The following is a 21,009-nucleotide window of genomic DNA, read 5'->3' on the forward strand; positions in this document are numbered from 1 at the left end:
CTGAAACTCTTTCGAACAGTCCACGTCGGTGTCTCTCACACAGCGCCGCCACATGCTGGTCTGTTTGTGTATTTGTCGAAAACGAATACTTCCTTACTTATAGGGACCAAATGCTTGTTTCTTCATACACAGATCAATAAACCTTTCACAGTTTTAGAGTGAGGTTTAGGGGATAAAAAGCAGAAATTCAAGTCTTTTAGAAGTTTAATGACACAAGTGATACAGTGCCGTTACAAATAGTAGATTAATAGGTTAGTTGAAAGACAACAAAAGCAAATTGGCAAATTGATTTAAGTTTTTAATCCAGAAGGAAAAATAAATTTACTACAGACCAAACCCACATATTTGTCAATTTGATTTATTAAAAAATAAAATAAAAATGGTTGGTTTCCCGGTCATAGAGTCATAGAAAGAATGAAAAAGGGAATACAGAGGTTAAAAGGAGACATAGGGAGGACAGATCCACTGAGGTTTCAACGTTTATTTTGTCCTGATTAATAACCCTGTTAGCCTCTTTAATAGTCCTCCTCAGCTCTTCTCCTCCATCCCTCCTTTCCTGCTCTTTCTCATTTTGACCCATCAGCTAAAATGTGCTTTAACAAAATCAAATCTGTTAAATACCAACAAAAGATGAGTTGTTAACCTTTATTCTCTGCCCCCACTGCTTATCTTAATTACTTTTCTTCTTCTCTTTCACTTTCTCCAAGTTCAGTTTGTCTTTTTATAGCTTGTGGGTCGCTATTTCAACAGTGCTACTATGGAAACAGCAGGGAAGTGGGAGTTAGCAGTTAATCCTGTTTGGGTGTCATGGTGGCATCGCTATGGCACCCAGTAGGAGAGCTACACAGTCTTTCTTGTCTTTCATCATTTTCATCAATAAAGATTTGGCAGGTCAGGGAGCAGGATGCTGGGTTATCACTCAAACCGGAGGTCAGCTTCCACTGGTCCTGAGTCAGCTGATCATGTGACTGATAGAAGATACAGTACGAACTCTTGTTCTCCTACACAAACCAGAGATCTGTAGTTGCCATAGTTTCCTACATTCCAGCTATGTTTTTGTTCCTAAGTAGTTCAAGAAAACTTTTAGAACAGCATGTATTAACCTGATAATCACTTATTATTATAAACACATATTTTTAGTCTGTTTCCTATTAAGTGTTCTGTTAAAGACATCAAATAAACAGAAAACAAATACTTAATAATGAAAGATATATTTTTAAAGCTGCACTATTCAATATTACTGTTAAACAAAACAATGGATCAAATTTCTGTGTTATCTGAGGGGTTGCTACACATAACGCTTAACGTCTTTCAGCTTATTGTTGTGACATAGTTTTAACATTCTTCTTTGGATGAATTCTCAACACTCTCCTCATCCTTTATCAAACCCAGGCAGATAAAGTGAGTGACTAGCAGAACACGTGTGGAGCATTTAGCACTGAAAAAGCCCCTGACACAATGTGTAGTTTAATAAAACATTTTGAAAGCAGGTGTTTGTTTTGAAATAATACAAGAAAATCTGACAAATTGGGTCCATAGTTCGGTTGTCTTAGTTTACATGGACATTTCCGCTTTGAAGTACGCCTTTATGTACACACAAAAGCATTTGTGCTTTACTGAGGGAAATTGTTATTGACTCCAGCTGTCAGTACAAATAATTCATACACACATCAGTTACAGTGCTTTTAAAGCTTTGGATTCACATTATTTTCCCTCTGTTTTTCTGATACACACACACACAACACACACACACACACACACACACACACACACACACACACACACACACACACACACACACACACACACACACACACACACACACACACACACACACACACACACACACACACACACGCACGCACACACACACACACACACACACACACACACACACACACACACACACACACATACCCACACACACACAGATACACATGTCAATGTTGGCCCCTTGTATCTCTGTTTCTCAATTTTCATTGTGTTGTGCTCTTGTCTCGCTCCACTGGACATTAACCAAAAGAGGAATGATGGAGCAATTCTCAACGCACATCCACACACACACACACACACACACACACACACACACACACACACACACACACACACACACACACACACACACACACACACACACACACACACACACACACACACACACACACACACACACACACACACACACACACACACACACACACACACACACACACACACACACACACACACACAGACACACACACAAAAACACATACTCATTCTTACTCATGCGGGAAGATAGAGTGGTCTGTTTGGTTCTGATAGGAGAGAGAGAGAGAGAGAGAGAGAGAGAGAAAGAAAGAGACATAGGATTGTTTTTGTATTGGTCTTCCAGAAGGAAACTTGTTAGAGATATATATAAAATAAACAACAGAACATTGAAGTTATTGTGTATCACAAGTACTGAATCAATATTTCCTGCTGAGTTTAGTGCATATTAGTGCTGCTGTATTTTTTTAAAGGCAAACGCCTGCTAGAGATGGGCTTTTACTATAGCGAACATTGAAAGGAAAAAACCTGTCCGATGATTTGCCCCCCAAATGTGTGATCACCAGGGTATATTCCAACCTGAGGAGTTCATTCCACATCTGTTTGAAGTATCCCAAGCCTCATTTAAAATGGGACCTGCTCGCCTATAGCTGTTGGCCTGCCGTGTGTCATATCTCAACGACCGCACCTACAGGGTTACTTGGAGAGGGTCCGAGTCCGACCCTTGTCAATTAACTACAGGGGTCCCTCAGGGCTCGGTTCTTGGTCCCCTCCTCTTCTCCCTGTACACAAACTCGCTCGGGTCTGTCATTAGCCCGCATGGTTTTTCATACCACTGCTACGCTGACGACACCCAACTAATTCTGTCCTTTCCCCGCTCAGAGACCCAGGTCGTCGCACGCATCTCTGCTTGCCTAGCAGACATCTCTCGGTGGATGTCTGCTCATCACCTCAAGCTCAACCTTGACAAGACTGAACTGCTCTTCCTTCCGGGTAAAGATTGTCCCACTCTTGACCTAACAATCAACATCGGCACCTCTGTTGTTTCCCCGACTCAGACTGCAAGGAATCTGGGTGTGGTCCTAGATAACAAACTGTCCTTCACTGCAAACATCGCTGCTACAACCCGCTGCTGCAGATACACGCTTTACAACATCAGGAGGATACGTCCCCAGCTGACCCAGACATCAGCGCAGATTCTGGTCCAGGCTCTCGTCATCTCACGCCTAGACTACTGCAACTCCCTCCTGGCTGGTCTACCTGCATGTGCCATCCGACCTCTGCAGCTCATCCAGAATGCAGCGGCTCGTCTGGTCTTCAACCTTCCCAAATTCTCCCACACCACACCGCTCCTCCGCTCCCTTCACTGGCTTCCAGTAACTGCTAGAATCCACTTCAAGACACTGGTACTTGCGTACCATGCTGCGAATGGATCTGGCCCTTCCTACATCCAGGACATGGTTAAACCGTACACCCCAGCACGTGCACTCCGCTCTGCATCAGCCAAACAGCTCGCTGCACCCGCACTGCGAGGGGGACCCAAGTTCCCGTCAGCAAAAACACGTGGGTTTGCTATCCTGGCTCCAAAATGGTGGAATGAGCTCCCCATTGAAATCAGGACAGCAGAAAGCTTACACATCTTCCGACGCAAACTGAAAACTCATCTCTTTAGACTCCACTTCGAGCGATAAAATTACTAACAAAGCACTTATATACTAATAAAGGGCTGGCTTTCTAAATGCCAGTTGAGTAGCACTTGAAATGTTTGGCTCTATGAAACCTGATGTACTTATATGATTCTGTTTTCTTAAAGGTTGTATCTTCCTGGTCGAATGCACTTATTGTAAGTCGCTTTGGATAAAAGCGTCAGCTAAATGCAATGTAATGTAATATCTGAGGAGACCATATGTGTCGTCACTGTGGGGTTCACACACATCTGTGGGCACATACTGTACACACTCATACAGTGTTTGATCTCACTAGGTAAAGAGGCTACAAGGAAACCTTCAGTGTGTTCTCATATTGCTATCATTGGGTCCCCAGGTTAAACATGTTGTAATTAAATACCTTTTAAGGCAAGGTTTTTGTGATAGGATTGACAATAAAATGCTAAAGGCTGTTTGTGTTTGGTCATCAGTGACTTTAATATTGCACCTATATGTCCTTGACGTTGCTATCACATAATTGCGTCTGTGCCTGCCTATGTGCACTGTACATACAACAAACCAGCAGATGAAAAACAAAAAGCGTTGTCTGTTTCTGTGTCCTGTTTCTACTGGTGTTGATGATTTTGTTTCACACATTTTGTCATTGCAAATGAGACTGAGGGTGTGCAGATAGGAAAGCTAATCCAGGTTGGATGCAGGAAAAAATGATCTGATATGGAAGGAAGGGAATCCTGGGAACGCTCTAATTGCGTCTCATTTGGCTCAGCAGTGAAAAGTCTCTGGATTTTCATTCAGGGCACATTTAGGTCTCTCCTCTGTAAGTGGATGATTGCAGTCTTACCGTTTATGATGGGTTGATTCAGCTGATGCCATTGGCACAGTGACATCAGCGCTGCTCTCTTTATTTATCGGTCCCAGTGATTTCTTACTACTTCAACCCTTACCCCACTCTCTTTCTGTGTCTTCCTGTCAAGACAGGCTAATTTAGTTGGAGCATCAAGATCATGGGGAGGAAGAAAACAAATGTACAAAAAAGGAGAAGAAGGAGAGAGGTGGACATGGAGAGAAAAGGGGAAGTCAGAGGAGGGGGGGGGGGGGGGCAGTGACTAAAAGAATGTTCTAACAACCACATATTTACTTTCTCTGACGGGGTTCCAGGAACTCTTTGGAAGACAAAGAAGGAGATGAGGAGATGTACCGCTAAATGAACGACCTTGTGTTTCATTTCTCATGTTGGCTGACATCTCAGTAACTACTTTTCATCCTGTAAAGTTTCAGTATGACCATTTAAAGACGCAGGGTGGTTAGCTGATTGGATATTTCAACTTTGTGTTATTCTTCTGGTTTACAATCTAAAGAAATACTGTAGGGGTAAAGACCCAAAGTATGTCCCGATGTTGATTGTAATTTGATATCCAGCTTTTGGTTAATATTGCTATGGCTGTTATGCTACAATCTTGAATCCTGTGAATGGCTAAACAATGTGACTTCAACGTTTATCAAGTGCGACTGTAATTGGGAGAGATTTGTGAACAACTGATGAATAATTACGTTATTTTCATATATCACTGTTTGATCTTGTAATTCTATACCACATTTCAGTCTCTCTCTGTCTTCCTCCTCATCGCCAAGAGGCATATTAGATGACTTGCACACACACGGACCCAAATACGGTGCCTAGTACCATGAGTCATGCAATGACTTCCAGAGTTTAGTAATCTATCTTGTCTTGTCTGTTTAGCGAGCAGCTCTGTGATCTTGATGCACTACAGTGATCTGTGTGTTTGTGTGTCACTTCACTCCTTCTTCATTTGTCCCTCCATTTGTGTTTTCGTCGGCATGTGCAAATGTGTGAGTGTATGTGCATGTACTTTTGAGAAAGACTGTGTGTGTTAGTGTGCATATTGATGAATGCATGACTGTCAAGGTGTGTGAGTGTGTGTGTGGGTCGGCCATCCAGCATCTGTCTTCCTGCGCAGCGTGGCAGGAAAAGTCGTGATAAGTCAGCATAGACGCACACACACACACACACACACACACACACACACACACACACACACACACACACACACACACACACACACACACACACACACACACACACACACACACACACACACACACACACACACACACACACTCAAACACACTTTGGAATGCAGCACTGAAGAGGTAGCATTTTACACTTGAGGGTAAGAGAAAGAAAGAGTGTTGTTAGCCGGGATAGAGGGATGAGTGGATGAAGGTGATATTTTCTAGCCTTTCACCTTGGCTTTTTCATTTTCTTTCTCGTTCGATATACTCCTTCTCCCCTCACAAAGGTACCAGTTACTGTCCCCTTAGAAACGCACTCATACACACACTGGCTGTCAATAAGAGATGATTTATGCTCCTGGGTTTTATTATTTTTTGGTCAATTACGTTCTCTTAAAATTCCTTATTCACTCTATTCCTCTCTATACCTCTATAAACATTGTCTCCTGTTTTTTTTACACCTTAGTCTATATTTTCAGACAATTCAAAATGTCTATTTTATATTCAACAGAGTTGAAGTGGCTCATCCTGGGATCTAAACTTTCTAAATCCACATGAGGTCAGGTGTCAAACACATGTTTCCAAAAAGTACACACAGAGATTTAATTCCGCTTGAAAATTACGATTTATTCAACTCTGGTTGACTTTCCAGAAAAAACAAATATTTCCAACATCGAAATGTCACTATTGTGATCAATAAAACGTCAAAAACAAGGTGGCAAAAAAAACGTCCTAAATAATGCGCAAACATACTTATGGCGCATTTACACTGCAGGCCTCGCTCGGTTTGGTTAGGCCTTATTAGGCCCGGCTCACTTCAATGCTGCGCTCACATTACAGTTTAGGAACTGGGGTAGTATCTATAGTAACGCAGTGTAGGCGGAGCCGTGACGTCATCTTCAATGAGCGCCCCAGAAAAACAACACAGCCGTTAGCTCTTAGCACTCAGAGCTCACAGCTCTTCATATCTGTTCAGAAACTAGACAAAAGTTAAACAAGTACAAACCACAGACTGCCTGTGTCATGGCGAATATAGTCGCTGGTTTATTTATGTCTGTATAGGCCGTTGTTGTGAGTGTGGACGGTCGGAGCATATATAACGTTAGCTTAGCCAAGCTCCATTTAGAAAACACGCATTTTAAAAGTTTTTCGCCTGCCGTCTGTCTGCAGACTTGTCAAAGCATTAATTCATGGTTTTTACTAACCGGTATCAGTATGTTGTTACTTCGGCATCTTTTTGAAACGTGTATTACAATTAAATCATGGTAAAATATGTTCATCTTGTTGTAGTTGTAGCCCCCTTGACAGCGAGTCTCTCTTTAGCTTAGCAAACTCAGCCCGACTCAGCCCTGTTTGTTGGCCTCGATAGAACTACGATTTAGTCGGGCCAGAAAAAAGGTGAAAAAGTAGCCCCGGGCCGGAACTAGGCCAAGTGTAAGCGCAACCAAAAACAGGCCCCGCACGGCTCGGCACGCTTAAAGCGAGCTTCGCGCTGTAGTGTGAATGCGCCATTAGTGTCTCGTCCATTTTTAGCCTCGCCTGACGTCGTTCATTCACAAAAAGTGTCCGTATCAAAACATAATTTTATATATAATGTATCACATAAATATCTTAACAGTTTTAAAAATAACATTTCATAAATGACGCTATAACTCAAATATATTATATATATATAAATATAAAAGCTGTTAATGGCTCCAACAAGAGGTGTGTAACAGACAGGTAGGCCAGGTTCACTTTGTGGATGTATCTGGATTTGTTTGTTCATTTAGATTAGTGGGCGGTGGTGGGGAAGTCCATAGGGACTTGGCTTGGCAACTGGAACGTCACCAGTTCAAGTCCCGGAAAGACCAAGTGCTACCGAGGAGTCCCCGAGCAAGGCACCGTTCCCTGCACTGCTCCTCGGGCGCCGTACATAATTGCAGCCCACTGCTCCTAACCATAGCTCCTAACACTAGGATGGGTCAAATGCAGAGAAACCGTTTCGTTACATAGTATCTGTACTACGTAATGACAATAAGTTAAATCTTCAATTAGATTCAACTTTATTTTCATTGTGCAAAGTACAGGCACAAGCCAATGAAATGCAGTTAGTATCCAACCAGAAATGCAAGATGTGCTATATATAAATAAAAACAAGGAGCATATTGTAAATACTGACAATACAGGGAGCATTGAATGAGGATAAAATCCACAATATACAGATGTAAGTATTGACAGAATATTAACGGAGTATTAACAGAGTGCAAGTGCAGATTGTATGTACAAACAGTGATATTATAAGAAGAAATAAAGAACGGTTATATGTACAGAAACACGATTGTGCAAATAACATGTCCATTAAGTACATTTAATCAATGCAGTTGAGCGATGGACAAGTAGTGACCTGCCTTTTCCCAGCCCTTATCCCAGTGCATTTTGGGATTATCTATCAGAACAGGTTAAGGGGATGAAGATTAATTAATTTAGAAAGATGAAAACGTGACGCTAGCCCAGCTCCTGTGTGTTTACCCGGAGAGCTTTCAGCGGGGATGAGGTTTGTTGACAGGTGGGCTGAACCTGGAGGTGGACACATTACATGTTCCTGTGTATGACATAAATTGATGACGGAAATAAGAATTAAAATGTGACATTTTCTGTGTGAGATAACGTTAAATTGAGATAGTATGTGACATGTTTCTGTGTGTGTCGAGAATTAGCATAATTAGCATGTGACAGACTGTGAATGAGATTTGTTGATCTGCATTGTGAGTCCCAGTAGGATGTTGTAGACTTCGTCAGCAAGCTATTAACCTTCTGTCTGTTCCTCTGTCTTTTGGTCCGCACACTTATCGCCTAGCTTTAAGCATTGATACTGAAAAGGGCAGCTTATTAAATACTTTGTATCGCTTTCATTAGGACAGATTTTCTCCTAAAATGTTCCCCTAAGAAAAAAACACAAAGTGTACAACAGACAGCCAACATGCGCATATTTTCAGAAATAGGAGGAAATGGCATGTTATCTATCAGCATTTGTAAAACCCTTTCTCATACAACACAGCAGACTCAAAAGTAATGATCAGCAGACAGATTGCGTGTCAGGGTTTTTGTCACACACACTCCATACTGCCTTTCTTTACTGTATGTCAACCCCTTTCTTCCATCCTTCATCTGGTAGCTACAGTGTTTGTTGCCTGGAAACAAGAGTGTTTGCCTTTTTGTAAACTTTGATATTCAGAAAGCTGGAGGAGACAAAAGACAAACAGAAGAAGAAAATAAATGGATTTAATAAGGCTGTGTCCACATCAATGCAGAGAACACATCAGTCACATTAAAACATGTTCACAGGGGGAAAACAGTTTTAATATGTTGATCTGCTGGTCGCAAAAATACACAGAATGCTACGGCTTAATTGATATGGTTTACAGCTCAATTAGCTGTTTAGGGTGATCAATCTTCCTTTCAAAGGTCAGAGGTTAACAATAGCCATGATACGATTTGTCTGTCCTTCTCTCGCACTAACACACACTCACAAAAAAACTCACACTAGTGTAATCCTTAATCCTAGTCCAGACACCCAGAGATTATTGTATCATAGGTCTGTTGATGACACTCACGCTGAGCATGTGCGGCTGGCGTGTTCATGGTGTGTTTCTGATGTGTTTGGGTCTGTTGCTTTTCAGCAATGTGATTCAAATAGCCTCTCAGCGGGAGTGACAAAGCCCAGTCTGTGTCCTAAGTAGAAATCCTGGAAAATCTTTTTCCCTTGGGTTATCCTTTATTTATTTGTACATTTTAAGATCTCAAGATCTAACAAGTTAGTTTACAGTTGTGTATGTAGAAAAATGTATTAGGTAAAACTGCTCAAATTGTTCACATTTCTTCCTGAGTTTCTTTTTACGCTTTGAAAACAGTTTCTGAATGCAATGACAGTGTGTTACTTGAGAGTACTCACGGGGCAAGGATGACATTCTATACATTAGACCCCATGTAATATTAACATTTGACATCTTTTAAGAAACTTTCTCAACAGATCCTCAATAGTAGGTGTTGAGAAAAGAGTGTTGCAAGTTCATTTTTCGAGTTTGGAGAGAGTGAGCTAAGAGCATCAACTTCACTGTTGTTTTTTCACCTCAAAAGATAATAAGACATTATTAATCTGCAGCTGTACTGTGCATTGTCAGCTTGGATTATACATCTTTATTGTTCTTCATGCTTTAGCAATTACAACAAGTGCAAAAACACAGACCAATCTTGCTGAATGACCCAAAACGTAACCCTGAAACTCTATTTAACCCTGATTGAACAGTCCATTGACCGTAATTATGATAAACTGTTTTAAAAAGCTCTTAATTCTGTCATATCTCTATCTTAGTTTCACTCTGAGATAGAGGCAAATTGATTCAGGGTGAAAGAAAGAAACTATGACACTCACTGAAACATTAGGGTGGTTCATCCACTGCCATACTGTATGTGTTTTTTAGACACTGGTTGCATTATACAGATTTTGTATTGTCAGTATGACATGTTGTTGTAAAAAGCAATGAAAGGTTGTGTATAGACTGAAGTTGTGTGCAGAGTGACAGAGTGAAACTCTGAAGTTCAGATAAGACTGTGAAATACTATCAACCGATGGCAAGTGGTAAGTAAGTATATGACATGGATCAGCAGAGCACAAACACACAATCTCACACATACTGTAGAAGAGCACACACTGTTATAAACACAACACACCGACACACAATGGGAAGTCTAGATGCTGACAGAGAGTAGTAATTAAGACTATGTGCTCTAGATATTGTTGGTACAATACTGGTGTGTGTATGCGTGTGTGTGAGAGAGAGAGTTACTGCTACTGTTGCTGCAGCCCACAGTTTCCATGGTAACGTCCGAACCCATCTTGGTCTCTATGGTAACTTCTGGTTGGCACCCACAGAGGAAGAGAGAGATAGGGTGAAGATGTAGAAGTGAGGGATGGGAAAGAGAAAGATTAGAAGGACATTTATTGTTGATACAGAAAAATAAAGGGTTTAGGGACCTACTAACTTTACCCTACACCCAAAGAGGAGTTGCCAAATGTGCGTTTCCATCCACATCTTTTAATGCATTCTTTCCAATTGCCCTTTAAAAGACCTTAGTTGAAAGGCTTAACATTGTCAATATTGAAATGTAGCAAAAACTTTGTATCCATACAAACAAAATGCAACATTATCTATGGAAATAAATAAATGATGACTAACATGAAGCATGTGACTTTTGCACACTGAAGTTCCTGCTCTGCTGAAGGGACATTACTGTGGGGCAGATTCAAACAGTCCACACTCCACATTGATCTGATCTCAACTTAAAGGTCACCTATTATGCAACAAAATTATGTGTCCCCTCTGCTTTAAGACATTCTGACATTTTCAGGAAAAAAGATTCTCTCTCTTTTTGTCCTGATCCATTTATATAAAAACCTGTCTGAAAATGAGCTGATCAGATTTGTTTGGCTTGTGTAACCATTAGCCAATCACCAACCAAGGTAACCCCCCCACCTTATCACCTGAATCTCCTCCTAGAGTATGGAGCTAATTTCCTGCCATAACTCCACAAACAAACTAAACAAGTTTTACAAATGCCTTATGATTCACTAACAAACACAGTGTGGTTAGCAAATAAAAAACACCATCTACAAACTAATGCATTTAGTTAATAAGGTGAAATGCAAATAAAAAACGTATCTATCAAACAAACACATAACATTTTTTACAAGTACAAAACTTTTCCTTCTAAAGTCACGTGAGTCACGTGACTTTTGGCAGTAATATTCCGCCGTGGTTGTGCTCAGGATTTTCTCACAAATGTACACATACACACTCACACATGCTCCACGGCAGCAGGGAGCGCTACTGAGTCCATTTGGACGGCGGGAGGTTGAGCAGAGCATGGAACAGCCCCTGCCAGTCTGATGACAGCGGTGTTTCTAGCGATCCGATACCAGACTAACAATAGGCCTATGTTAAATATCTCTCATTGTCTGGCCTTAGAGAAATTAACCTATGCTTTAAAGGGAGAGTCTGATATCTTTTTATAAAATATATACAGTTTTAGAAAGGAACTAGAGATGACTTTGGCGATGTATATGCTAGATACGATTGGATGTGATGTAGCTTCTTGTCTAGCAGCTTTGTAACCTAATGTTGATACCTTTTGTAAATGTCCATTTACATATTTTTTATAATTTATGTTGTTTTGAGTTTTCTCTTTTGAATTATGCTGACAGCGTCTGTATATTTTTGTATTTTATTTATTTAACTATTACTTTTTTTCTGGTTCATTGTATTTATTTGTCTTTCTTCTCTTGGGGATTATGTGTTTGTGTAATGTCTTTTGCTGAAAGAAAAAATTCCAACAGAAGAGTTTGTTGTTGTTTCTGGTGAAAAATGTTAAACTTCACAAGTTACTGTTTTAGGAGTAGGATGATATCAAGGAGACTGCAGGAGCTAGCTTACACCAATTATATATATCTTTATATATTTATGAATAAAAATGTTGCTTTTGCCCACCAGTGATCAGTGGAGGAATGAGTGTACACACTGAGTTCTCCTACGGAACCAACATGAAATGTGCCTAGCTTGTTGTAAACTCCTGCAGTATGCTCATACTCATGAAACAGTAACTTAGTTGAGTTAACATTGGCTTTTTCACCAGAAAAAACAACAAACTCACCTGTTGGCCGCTCATTGTTAAATGCGGTCCGGTATCAGATCGCTGGATTGCTAGAAACACCGCTGTCATCAGACTGGCAAGGGCTGTTCCATGCTCTGCTCAACCTCCCATCAGGTCACGTGAGTCACGTGAATTTTGGCAGTAACTTAAGAAGAAAAAGTTTTCTGAATTTGTCTCTGAAACATGATTTATTAGAAAAATGTTATGTGTTTGTTTGATAGATACGTTTTTTATTTGCAAAACTAAATGCACTAGTTTGTAGATGGTGTTTTATATTTGCTAACCACACTGTGTTTGTTAGTGAATCATAAGGAATTTGTAATACTTGTTTAGCTTGTTAGTGGAGTTATGGCAGGAAATTAGCTCCATACTAGAACACCATTGAGTTCTTTTTAACCAAATATCTCTCAGAGGAGCATGGGGAGTGGCTCCTTATTTTCATCTAAAGTAACAGACAGAGAATCAGCTCTTCTGAAACAGGGATGAAACAGAGGGGATTATGGGAAGCTACAACGATCTGTTTGGTATTTCGAGCAAAACACTTCAGAGACAGGTTTTGTATATATCTGAGACCTATAATATATTGATGAAAATCAGTATAATAGGGGACCTTTAAGACCCTCACAAACTAATCCAACGGTCAACCAACGGCCAAATCTGTCATTTCCGTTTTTGCTTTGTGTCCCGCACTGTTGGCACAAGTCAACCCTTGAGAGAAATGTTGGCCTGTCTGACTTCTTTTGAGAAATGCCTCCCAGAGCTAGCGATTATGTTGCATAAAATAATAACAGGTAGAAATAATGGCAAACCTTACAATAATAAGTTGAAAAGCCCTTAATGCTTCTGTGTGTTTGTTCTCCATCCATTTGTTTAACAGTGACTGTATGTGACTTCCTTCACCACAGTTGCATTAGCCTGCTAGAACATACACTAGCAATGTGCACATCTCCTGACCCTTTTATTCACTTTTAATGTGGTTTCTGCATCTGGATAAATCATTCGCGGATGTTGGCAGTGTGTCACTGTGAAGTTGTACTGAAATATTTCCTGTCTAAGCAGGAAAATTAAGATGTATTGTGGCATCCTTCTGTTTACACTGCAATGAGGAGTTGTGCAGCATGTCTTTATTGAGCATTAAAGGAACATACACTAAATGCACACTCACACACAGCAAACACACACACACACACACACTCACACACACACACACACACACACACACACACACACACACACACACACACACCACACACACACACACACACACACACACACACACACACACACACACACACGCACACACACACACACACCAAGCACATACTACAATGTGTCTGTACAATTTTACAAAAACAGCTTAAGGGCTAATCCTGTTTTACAGCACACACACATACAGAAGGTCAGGGCGATTGGAAACATTGTCCGCTGTATGGTAGGATGTCGGTACCATAATCTGATTGGCCTAGTTGATGGATAGACGGTTTGGTTGACCTATCACAGATAACTGAATTATTGCCCCCACATACTCACCTTTCTGTCATTCTGTCTGCCTCCCTCTGTCTCTTTAGTCTGCCTCTCTTCCTCTCATCCATCCTCCTCTTCTCTCACTCTCTCATCTTTTCTCTCTCTTTGCTCTCCAGTGGCTAACCAGATTAGCCGTGCCCCTTATGGACTGTGCCCTTTATGGGTCTGTATGAACGGAAGGAAAGGAGGCAGAGAAGTGTATCTGTGTTTGTCTCAGTGTGAGCTGTTCCTACCAGATGTTTTTCTCTGTTTTATTCTTCTGAGCGCCGCACTGTCTGCCTGTCACCGGCAGATACACAGCCTGGGAGTGTGTGTCCGTGTGTGTGTGTTCGAGAGGGAGAACCATGAAGAGCTTTTGTGTATTTGAAAGGGAGGATAAGTGTGTATGTGCCTTTTTTAGATGAATTACTTCCGCATAAGACGCTTTCACACCGGAATACTTTTCCCCGTACTTTTCCCTTTTAGTTCCGATAGTTCCTGGGATTTTGCGTTCACACCAAAAAGAGAACTTAGTTCATGAGAAATGTTCTCCCTTTTCAGTCCCTGCTAGAGAGCAGGTACTTTCCTGGGGAGAAAAAAGTTCCAATTTCTGATTGGCTGGGCGAATTGCAAACCACGTCCCGTAAAACTCTAAAAAGTGTTGTGAAGCCGCCATTGTATTTGCTGGCATTAGCATTATTAGCATTAGCCCCACCCCCACCAACAAAACATTGGAGCGGTGGAGATGAGGAGGTGTTGACTCCCAGCAGCTTCTACTGAAGCCAGTCCCCAACTCCGGGGACTTCCGGCCGGGGACTTCGGGTGGCAGTATACGCCGTGAAGTTGTTTGCGGCCTGCCAGTAAATCCAAAGCAGAAGAAGAAGAAGTGACGTCAGCGGCTTCATTTGCCTAATCTTCCCTCAGGGAACTTATTCCGGTGTGAACGCGATCGACTCTTAGTTCCATGGGGGTACCAAGTGCTGGGAACAAAGTGCTGGGCACTAAGTACGGCAAAGTACTTGGTGTGAAAGCGGCTAATGGTGTGAAAGCGGCTAAAGACTGCTAATAGTAGTGAATAATGATTATAAATACAACGAATTTGCCAGGGTCTGAAGCAGAGTTAAAAGAGAAGACAGGTATTTAATGTTAAAATCTTTCCTCCTTAGATACTTCTTTGCCAATGAGGCAACCTGGATGGCCTTGAATTGAAATGAGAGGTTAGAGCGACACAGTCAAGAAGCAAAAACTATTTTCAGACAGCTTTCTGAGCCCATTCAGGTGCAGAATTCTCAGCCCAAAAATCAACTCGCCTTTCAACTTGTCTGTCTTTCAAACTGTGCAAATCCTCCGTATTATTATTCATGTCCTTCCCTCCACTGTCAAGCTTCTCGAGTGTGGGAAAAACACTTCCAAATCACAGTTTGTATGATAATCACATCATTAAGAACACAAAATCAAAGCGTGGTTCTTTTATCAATGAATCCTAAAGTTGTACTGCGTTGTCAGCTGCTGAGAAGATAGCGCTCTGAAAATCCAACTGAAATAACCACCATTCTAACCCTTCGTTGTTAGAGGTTACACACTGAAACCACAGCTCCCGTTTCTAGACGGTGGCCACATGATGACTGATTCCCATGGCCCAACATATGTGTGTATGCCTAATGATATTTTGACAATATTTCATCATGCTGAGAAAGATGTTTGTTTAGCTGGACCCACTTTGGGCTATCATCAGCCTTAGCAGCAAATACTAACACAGCAACTGATCATGAGCGTATCCAACCCTAACATGGCCTTTGAACTTTAATAACACGTTTTTCCTACTGAACACGGATCATTTAGAAAAATATATTTGGATAAATTCAACTCCATGTTAAATGGTCAGCATTTTAAATGGCTACTCACAGCAAGAAATATTATCTTAGAATAATAAGGACATTTTATGCTCCAAATATCTGGAAATATCTTGTAAAGCCCTTTGAATTGCCTTGTGCTGAAAGGTGCTATATAAATAAACTTGCCTTGCCTATATTCTGTTCAGCATTAGTTAGATTAACACCTGAATTAGACCCTGATTACATAGTTCTTTGGTTATGTTTTGCTAACTCTATTAGCTTGTGGAGATATTTTGGTCACTTTTCTGACACATAGAAGCTGTGTTTCTTCAGCTTCAGGTTCAGCTGCTTCTTCCCAGGGACGGGGCTTTGAGTCTGGAGAGACCTGGCTGGCCCTCTGTCCCAAACCCCTGGCCCTCTGTCAGTGCATATCCATGGGAAAACAGGGAAGAGAAGGGGGAGGGGCTGAGATGGATGGATGGATTGATGGATAGAGCTATACTGTATATATCAGTATTTAAAAATATAATAAAATGTACTTCAGAGGATAAGGAAACATCTTAATACAGAACACTTTCTGTTTTGATTATACAGATTGTCTTGATCGCATTAAAAAAAAATAGAAAAGAGATGAGGGATGATTAGGTGGATGATAAATTGTTTGTACATCTCTGATGGTCAGAAAGTTACATAATTCCTCTCTGCCTCGAGGACATTTCAGGACATTTCCCAGGACCCTCTTATGCTCGGGTCATCGCTGTGACAACATTCTCTGAGGGACCCTGTAGCAGAAGAGAAGCTTGTGTATACATGCACACACGCATGCATTCCTGCCTTCAGATATTAGCCCCTTCGGACAGGAAGAGAGCCGCTTTTATTAAATAATCAAAATGCTTTGATTGTTTGCAGGATTATAACTTAGACAAATACATCTTCAAACATGAATAATCACACACACGCACATATACACACACGCAAAGCAGAAGCCACGTTAACAGTGTTCTCACAAGTCACATCCAGGGTCTTTATTGTTGACATGGGCATAATACATTTCATGATTGTGAATGATGTGTTTTAGTGCCAGTTGCTCTAAATAACCAACCTATCTAATAGGAATGTTTAATTTAATAATGTTGACATTACTATTGGTGTTCTCTCATTTGTTAAGTGTATGTATAGGAATCAGAATTCAAGTAGGTTTACACATACGAGACATTTTCTTTGGTATAAATGGTGCATATAAAGAAACAGAAAAAATTATATGTTTTTTTGTTTTTTAAGAAAGGAGCAACAAATGGTAATATTATAAAAGCTATTTTGAAAACTTTTTTTATAGACTATTGTTACAAATTAAAATAAAGACACTATTTACACAAAATAAATTTGGAAATAAAATGAAATGATATGTGACAAATACTTTATCCAAGTGGAGTGCTGTGTAGATTTAAAAAGAGGTGGAGTGGAAATGTGCAACATGTTAAAGGGTTGTGCAGGATTTACAGTATTACTCAGGCAAAAGATGTTAACCCTATGATCTTCCTATAATGTCCTCTCTTTCATCTACTGTCGTTTTATTTGATTTGGTATGCCCTGCAAGGCTCCTGCTCAGACAAACATATGGACCTGTTTTGTTTGTGTGTCTCTATAGGAGCGTGTGGAGTATCTTTTCCTCATCATTTTCACGGTGGAGGCTTTCCTGAAGGTAATAGCCTACGGCCTGCTCTTCCACCCCAACGCCTACCTGAGGAACGGCTGGAATCTGCTCGACTTCATCATCGTAGTTGTAGGGTGAGTGGACGCAAACACACTGAAGTATTAAGAGCTGGGGAATGTTGTTTTAATTTCACTCGTAGTTATACCATGTACTGTAGTTTGAATGAGGGAATTATAAAAATAGCGAGTCCTCCTGTGCAATTATATTTCACTGTCCGTCTCCAGGGTTTGTAACAACACTACCTGACACATCTTTCAAGATCACCACATTATTTGCAAATTAATCATTGTACCTTGGTATAATTACTGTCAACAAATGAAACTATGGCCAAGACAATTGGCAGCCTCTGTTTAATAGCAGAAGTACTCACTGTGCTAGTATCTTTCAGAAATAAGACTATATTTCCCATGAACACCTTGATTTGCTGTAGTAAAGACAAGAGAGAATACTATACTCTTGACCTTGCCTACACTTGTTGACTAAAGCTTTGTTCATTTGTTCACCTCTACTTTTGATACAACATATTTGCTAAATTCAAACTGATGGCACATATACAGTATCAAATTCAGAGAGGCTGATAGAGAAAAGATGTGGACTTGTTTTCTACAGGAATAATACTTTTCTATCATTGAATGTGGTATTTATTTGGGCAATTGATAGTCAAATACCATGATACATAACTGCCTTTAAAACACATTGCCATAAAAAAATCTTCCTTCACAGAGAGTGTATTAAAGCCGCAGTAAACTCTGGTCTTCGGTGTATTGGTGAGGGCTAAACTGATTAGCTTGTTAGATGCTGATAGCAAAGCTTTGCTCTGTTTTCTTTTATCTGCAACTCAGCAACATAGCCCATCTGCTAAACCCTCTGTGCCTGTGCGCAAGTGTGTGTGTGTGTGCGTGCAAGGATGTGTGTGAGTGTGTGTGCCCTGCCTGCCAGCTGTGCTTTGTGTACAGTGTTGTGTGTGGGTAATGGCATAATAGCCAGTGGACCTGACAGTAACATTAATGCTATAAAAATGGTCTAATTGACTGTGTGTATGTGTGTATGCGTTTGTGTATCTGCAAGAGAGAGATTGCAAGAAAGCACCCCACAGCCTGAAGGAATTCTCCACCACACACACTCACACACAAACACACACTCAGTGATGCTTGTTCATCGCCAGTCAAGTGGTCACTCACATTAGCCATCTCTAACTGAACATGGTTGGCTTCACCCCAAAGACACACACACACACACACACACACACACACACACACACACACACACACACACACACACACACACACACACACACACACACACACACACACACACACACACACACACACCCCACACGCACGCACCCACACACACACACACACACACACACACACACACACACACACACACACACACACACACACACACACACACACACACACAGAGTGTGTCTTTGGGGTGAAGCCACCACCCCGTCGGCTGGCATCATGGTGCCAGAGCCCCTGGCATAAACACAACCTTTACCACTCTTATGCAATTGTATAGCCTCTGTGGCTGCTTCCTCTGTCTTTCTCTCCTTCAGTCTCTATTACAATAATGGCTTTTATGGTGGTGGGGCATACTGTAATGTAACTACAGTATTGATCCCTGTGAATAAATGGTATTTTAGCTCCCAAACCCTGCCAAAGTAAGGTCAGGAGGTCAGCTGCAGCTCTGGAGTTGGCAGCTTCAGTGTTAATTTGAGTGTTCTTTCCCAAGGACACGTTAGGAGTGTTTGTCCTGGATAATCCTGAACATCCTCTCTAGACTTTTCTAGAGTTTTTACTTCTTTCTATTTCAAATGGCCTGATTAAAATATTATTCTGAAGAGTTCAAAATCACACGTTTAAAATGTTGACTTACAAATACAAGCTTAGGCATTGAGCTGGAATCCAGTAAGATCTAATCTAAAGGCATGATATTGAAGAGTGTAGTTCTTTGCCAGAATCCCTGCTTATGGTGCACCTGTCAACAGTGAACTGTAAGCTGTGTGTGTGTCAGGACTCGGCAGCGATAAGACCAACACAAAGTTACCTGTTCTTCTATATAAAGGCAGCATGACTTTTCATGTTGAAAGACAGAAACCAGAGTTCCCATACAGTTTCCTCTGTGATTAACCTCAAACAGTGATCTCTGTCAGTGATCACTGTGTATTTTATTTGTCTAAACCTAAGTATTCGTTAGCTGGAGGGGTAGTGGACTAGATAATACTCTTATAATATACTTAAAAAATATTTTTTTTAAAAAGCCTTCTTTTTTAATTTTGGAAAGCTCTGACTAAGACCTATTTGATCAATTAGATGTACTTTACTACTCGTTATGTGTCACGGTACAAAAAGCTGTAAGATCATCACAAAATAGACAGTAAATGGAGTTAAATCCTCAGGCTAAATAAATGCATCCAAGTATTACTATAACATAGTTAAATCAGTATCTTGCAAAAGTCACTGGTTCCGGCCTATCAAATTTTACATTGATTTCCTTTGCTTCCAGTGCTTTTTTTAATTTAACATATTATTTGTAATATATATGTTAAGGCTTTGGATTTGATCAGAAAAAAGGGATATTTAAAAAAATGGCTAAAGAAACAACTTCACTTTTTGATGACACTCGCAATACGATACTAAAAGCAATAGATAAATATAAGTTGCTGGCCTAATATAAGTTTTGAATGATTAAAAGCTGAAATCAGATGTATAGTAGTGTTTTGAGTACTATGAAACCACACATAGCCTGTTATCTTTCTGAATGTACACAGCTTCTGCTATCTTTAGCTGTGGATGTACTCAAACCATTATATTGTGCTACACTCGAAGGCTCTAATTATCATTTAACACCCCACCATGGCAAAAACATGCACTGTGAAAACGCTGGTGGTGCAAAACTGTGGATCCCCCATCGTTTCCTGTACTCTGTTTCACAGGAGAATTTATCAAATTGAGAGGGAGGTAGTGCAAAGTATAAAGGCAGAGGGAGAGAGAGGACGATATGTTTTGAGAGGTCTTTTCAAGTGGCCATTTTATCGGTGCTAATTGATAATCCTCCATGACTAACGCACTGCTGACTGGCCTTTGAGCCACGCTAGCTGGAAAATGGTGCTGTACGGTGATTTCTAACGGATCTCAGAGAGACAAGAAAGGAGAGAGAGATAAGCTCAGCTGGATGGACATACATTTAACTGAGGTTATCACAGGGGATAGAAGCCAACATGCAGAGCTGTTCTCAAATCTTGTAATAAAAGTAGAAGTACCAGAGTGTACTCGGTTACAAGTAAAAGTCCTCTATTCAAAATGTTACTCAAGTAAAAGTTCAAAGGTTTTGGCATCTAAATATAATTGAAGTAACAAAAGTAAAAGTAGTCATTGTGCAAATTGGTCCATTTCAGAATAATATATGATATGTTTTAATTATAAATATTGATGCATTTAGTGTTTATCAATGCTGGTAAAGGTGTAACTAATTTCAACTAATTGTAAATGTAATCCAGGTGTATCTAAAGTATTCTTTAAGTGTTGAT

The 21,009-nt window shown here is 40.5% G+C and overlaps 1 protein-coding gene across 29 annotated transcripts in view; it reads left to right on the forward strand.

The window, feature by feature from the left end:
* The window catches only part of cacna1c (calcium channel, voltage-dependent, L type, alpha 1C subunit), a 213,472-nt gene that overhangs the window by 122,887 nt on the left and 69,576 nt on the right, over positions 1-21,009 (forward strand). For all 29 annotated transcript variants that reach the window (XM_079653915.1, XM_079653914.1, XM_079653918.1 and 26 more), the window contains exon 4: positions 17,406-17,545. In XM_079653915.1, the coding sequence (XP_079510041.1) occupies positions 17,406-17,545 (140 nt within the window). The remainder of the gene's footprint in view (positions 1-17,405; positions 17,546-21,009) is intronic.

Source organism: Notothenia rossii (genome assembly GCF_949606895.1).
Source record: "Notothenia rossii genome assembly, chromosome: 10".
NCBI classification, from domain to species: domain Eukaryota; kingdom Metazoa; phylum Chordata; class Actinopteri; order Perciformes; family Nototheniidae; genus Notothenia; species Notothenia rossii.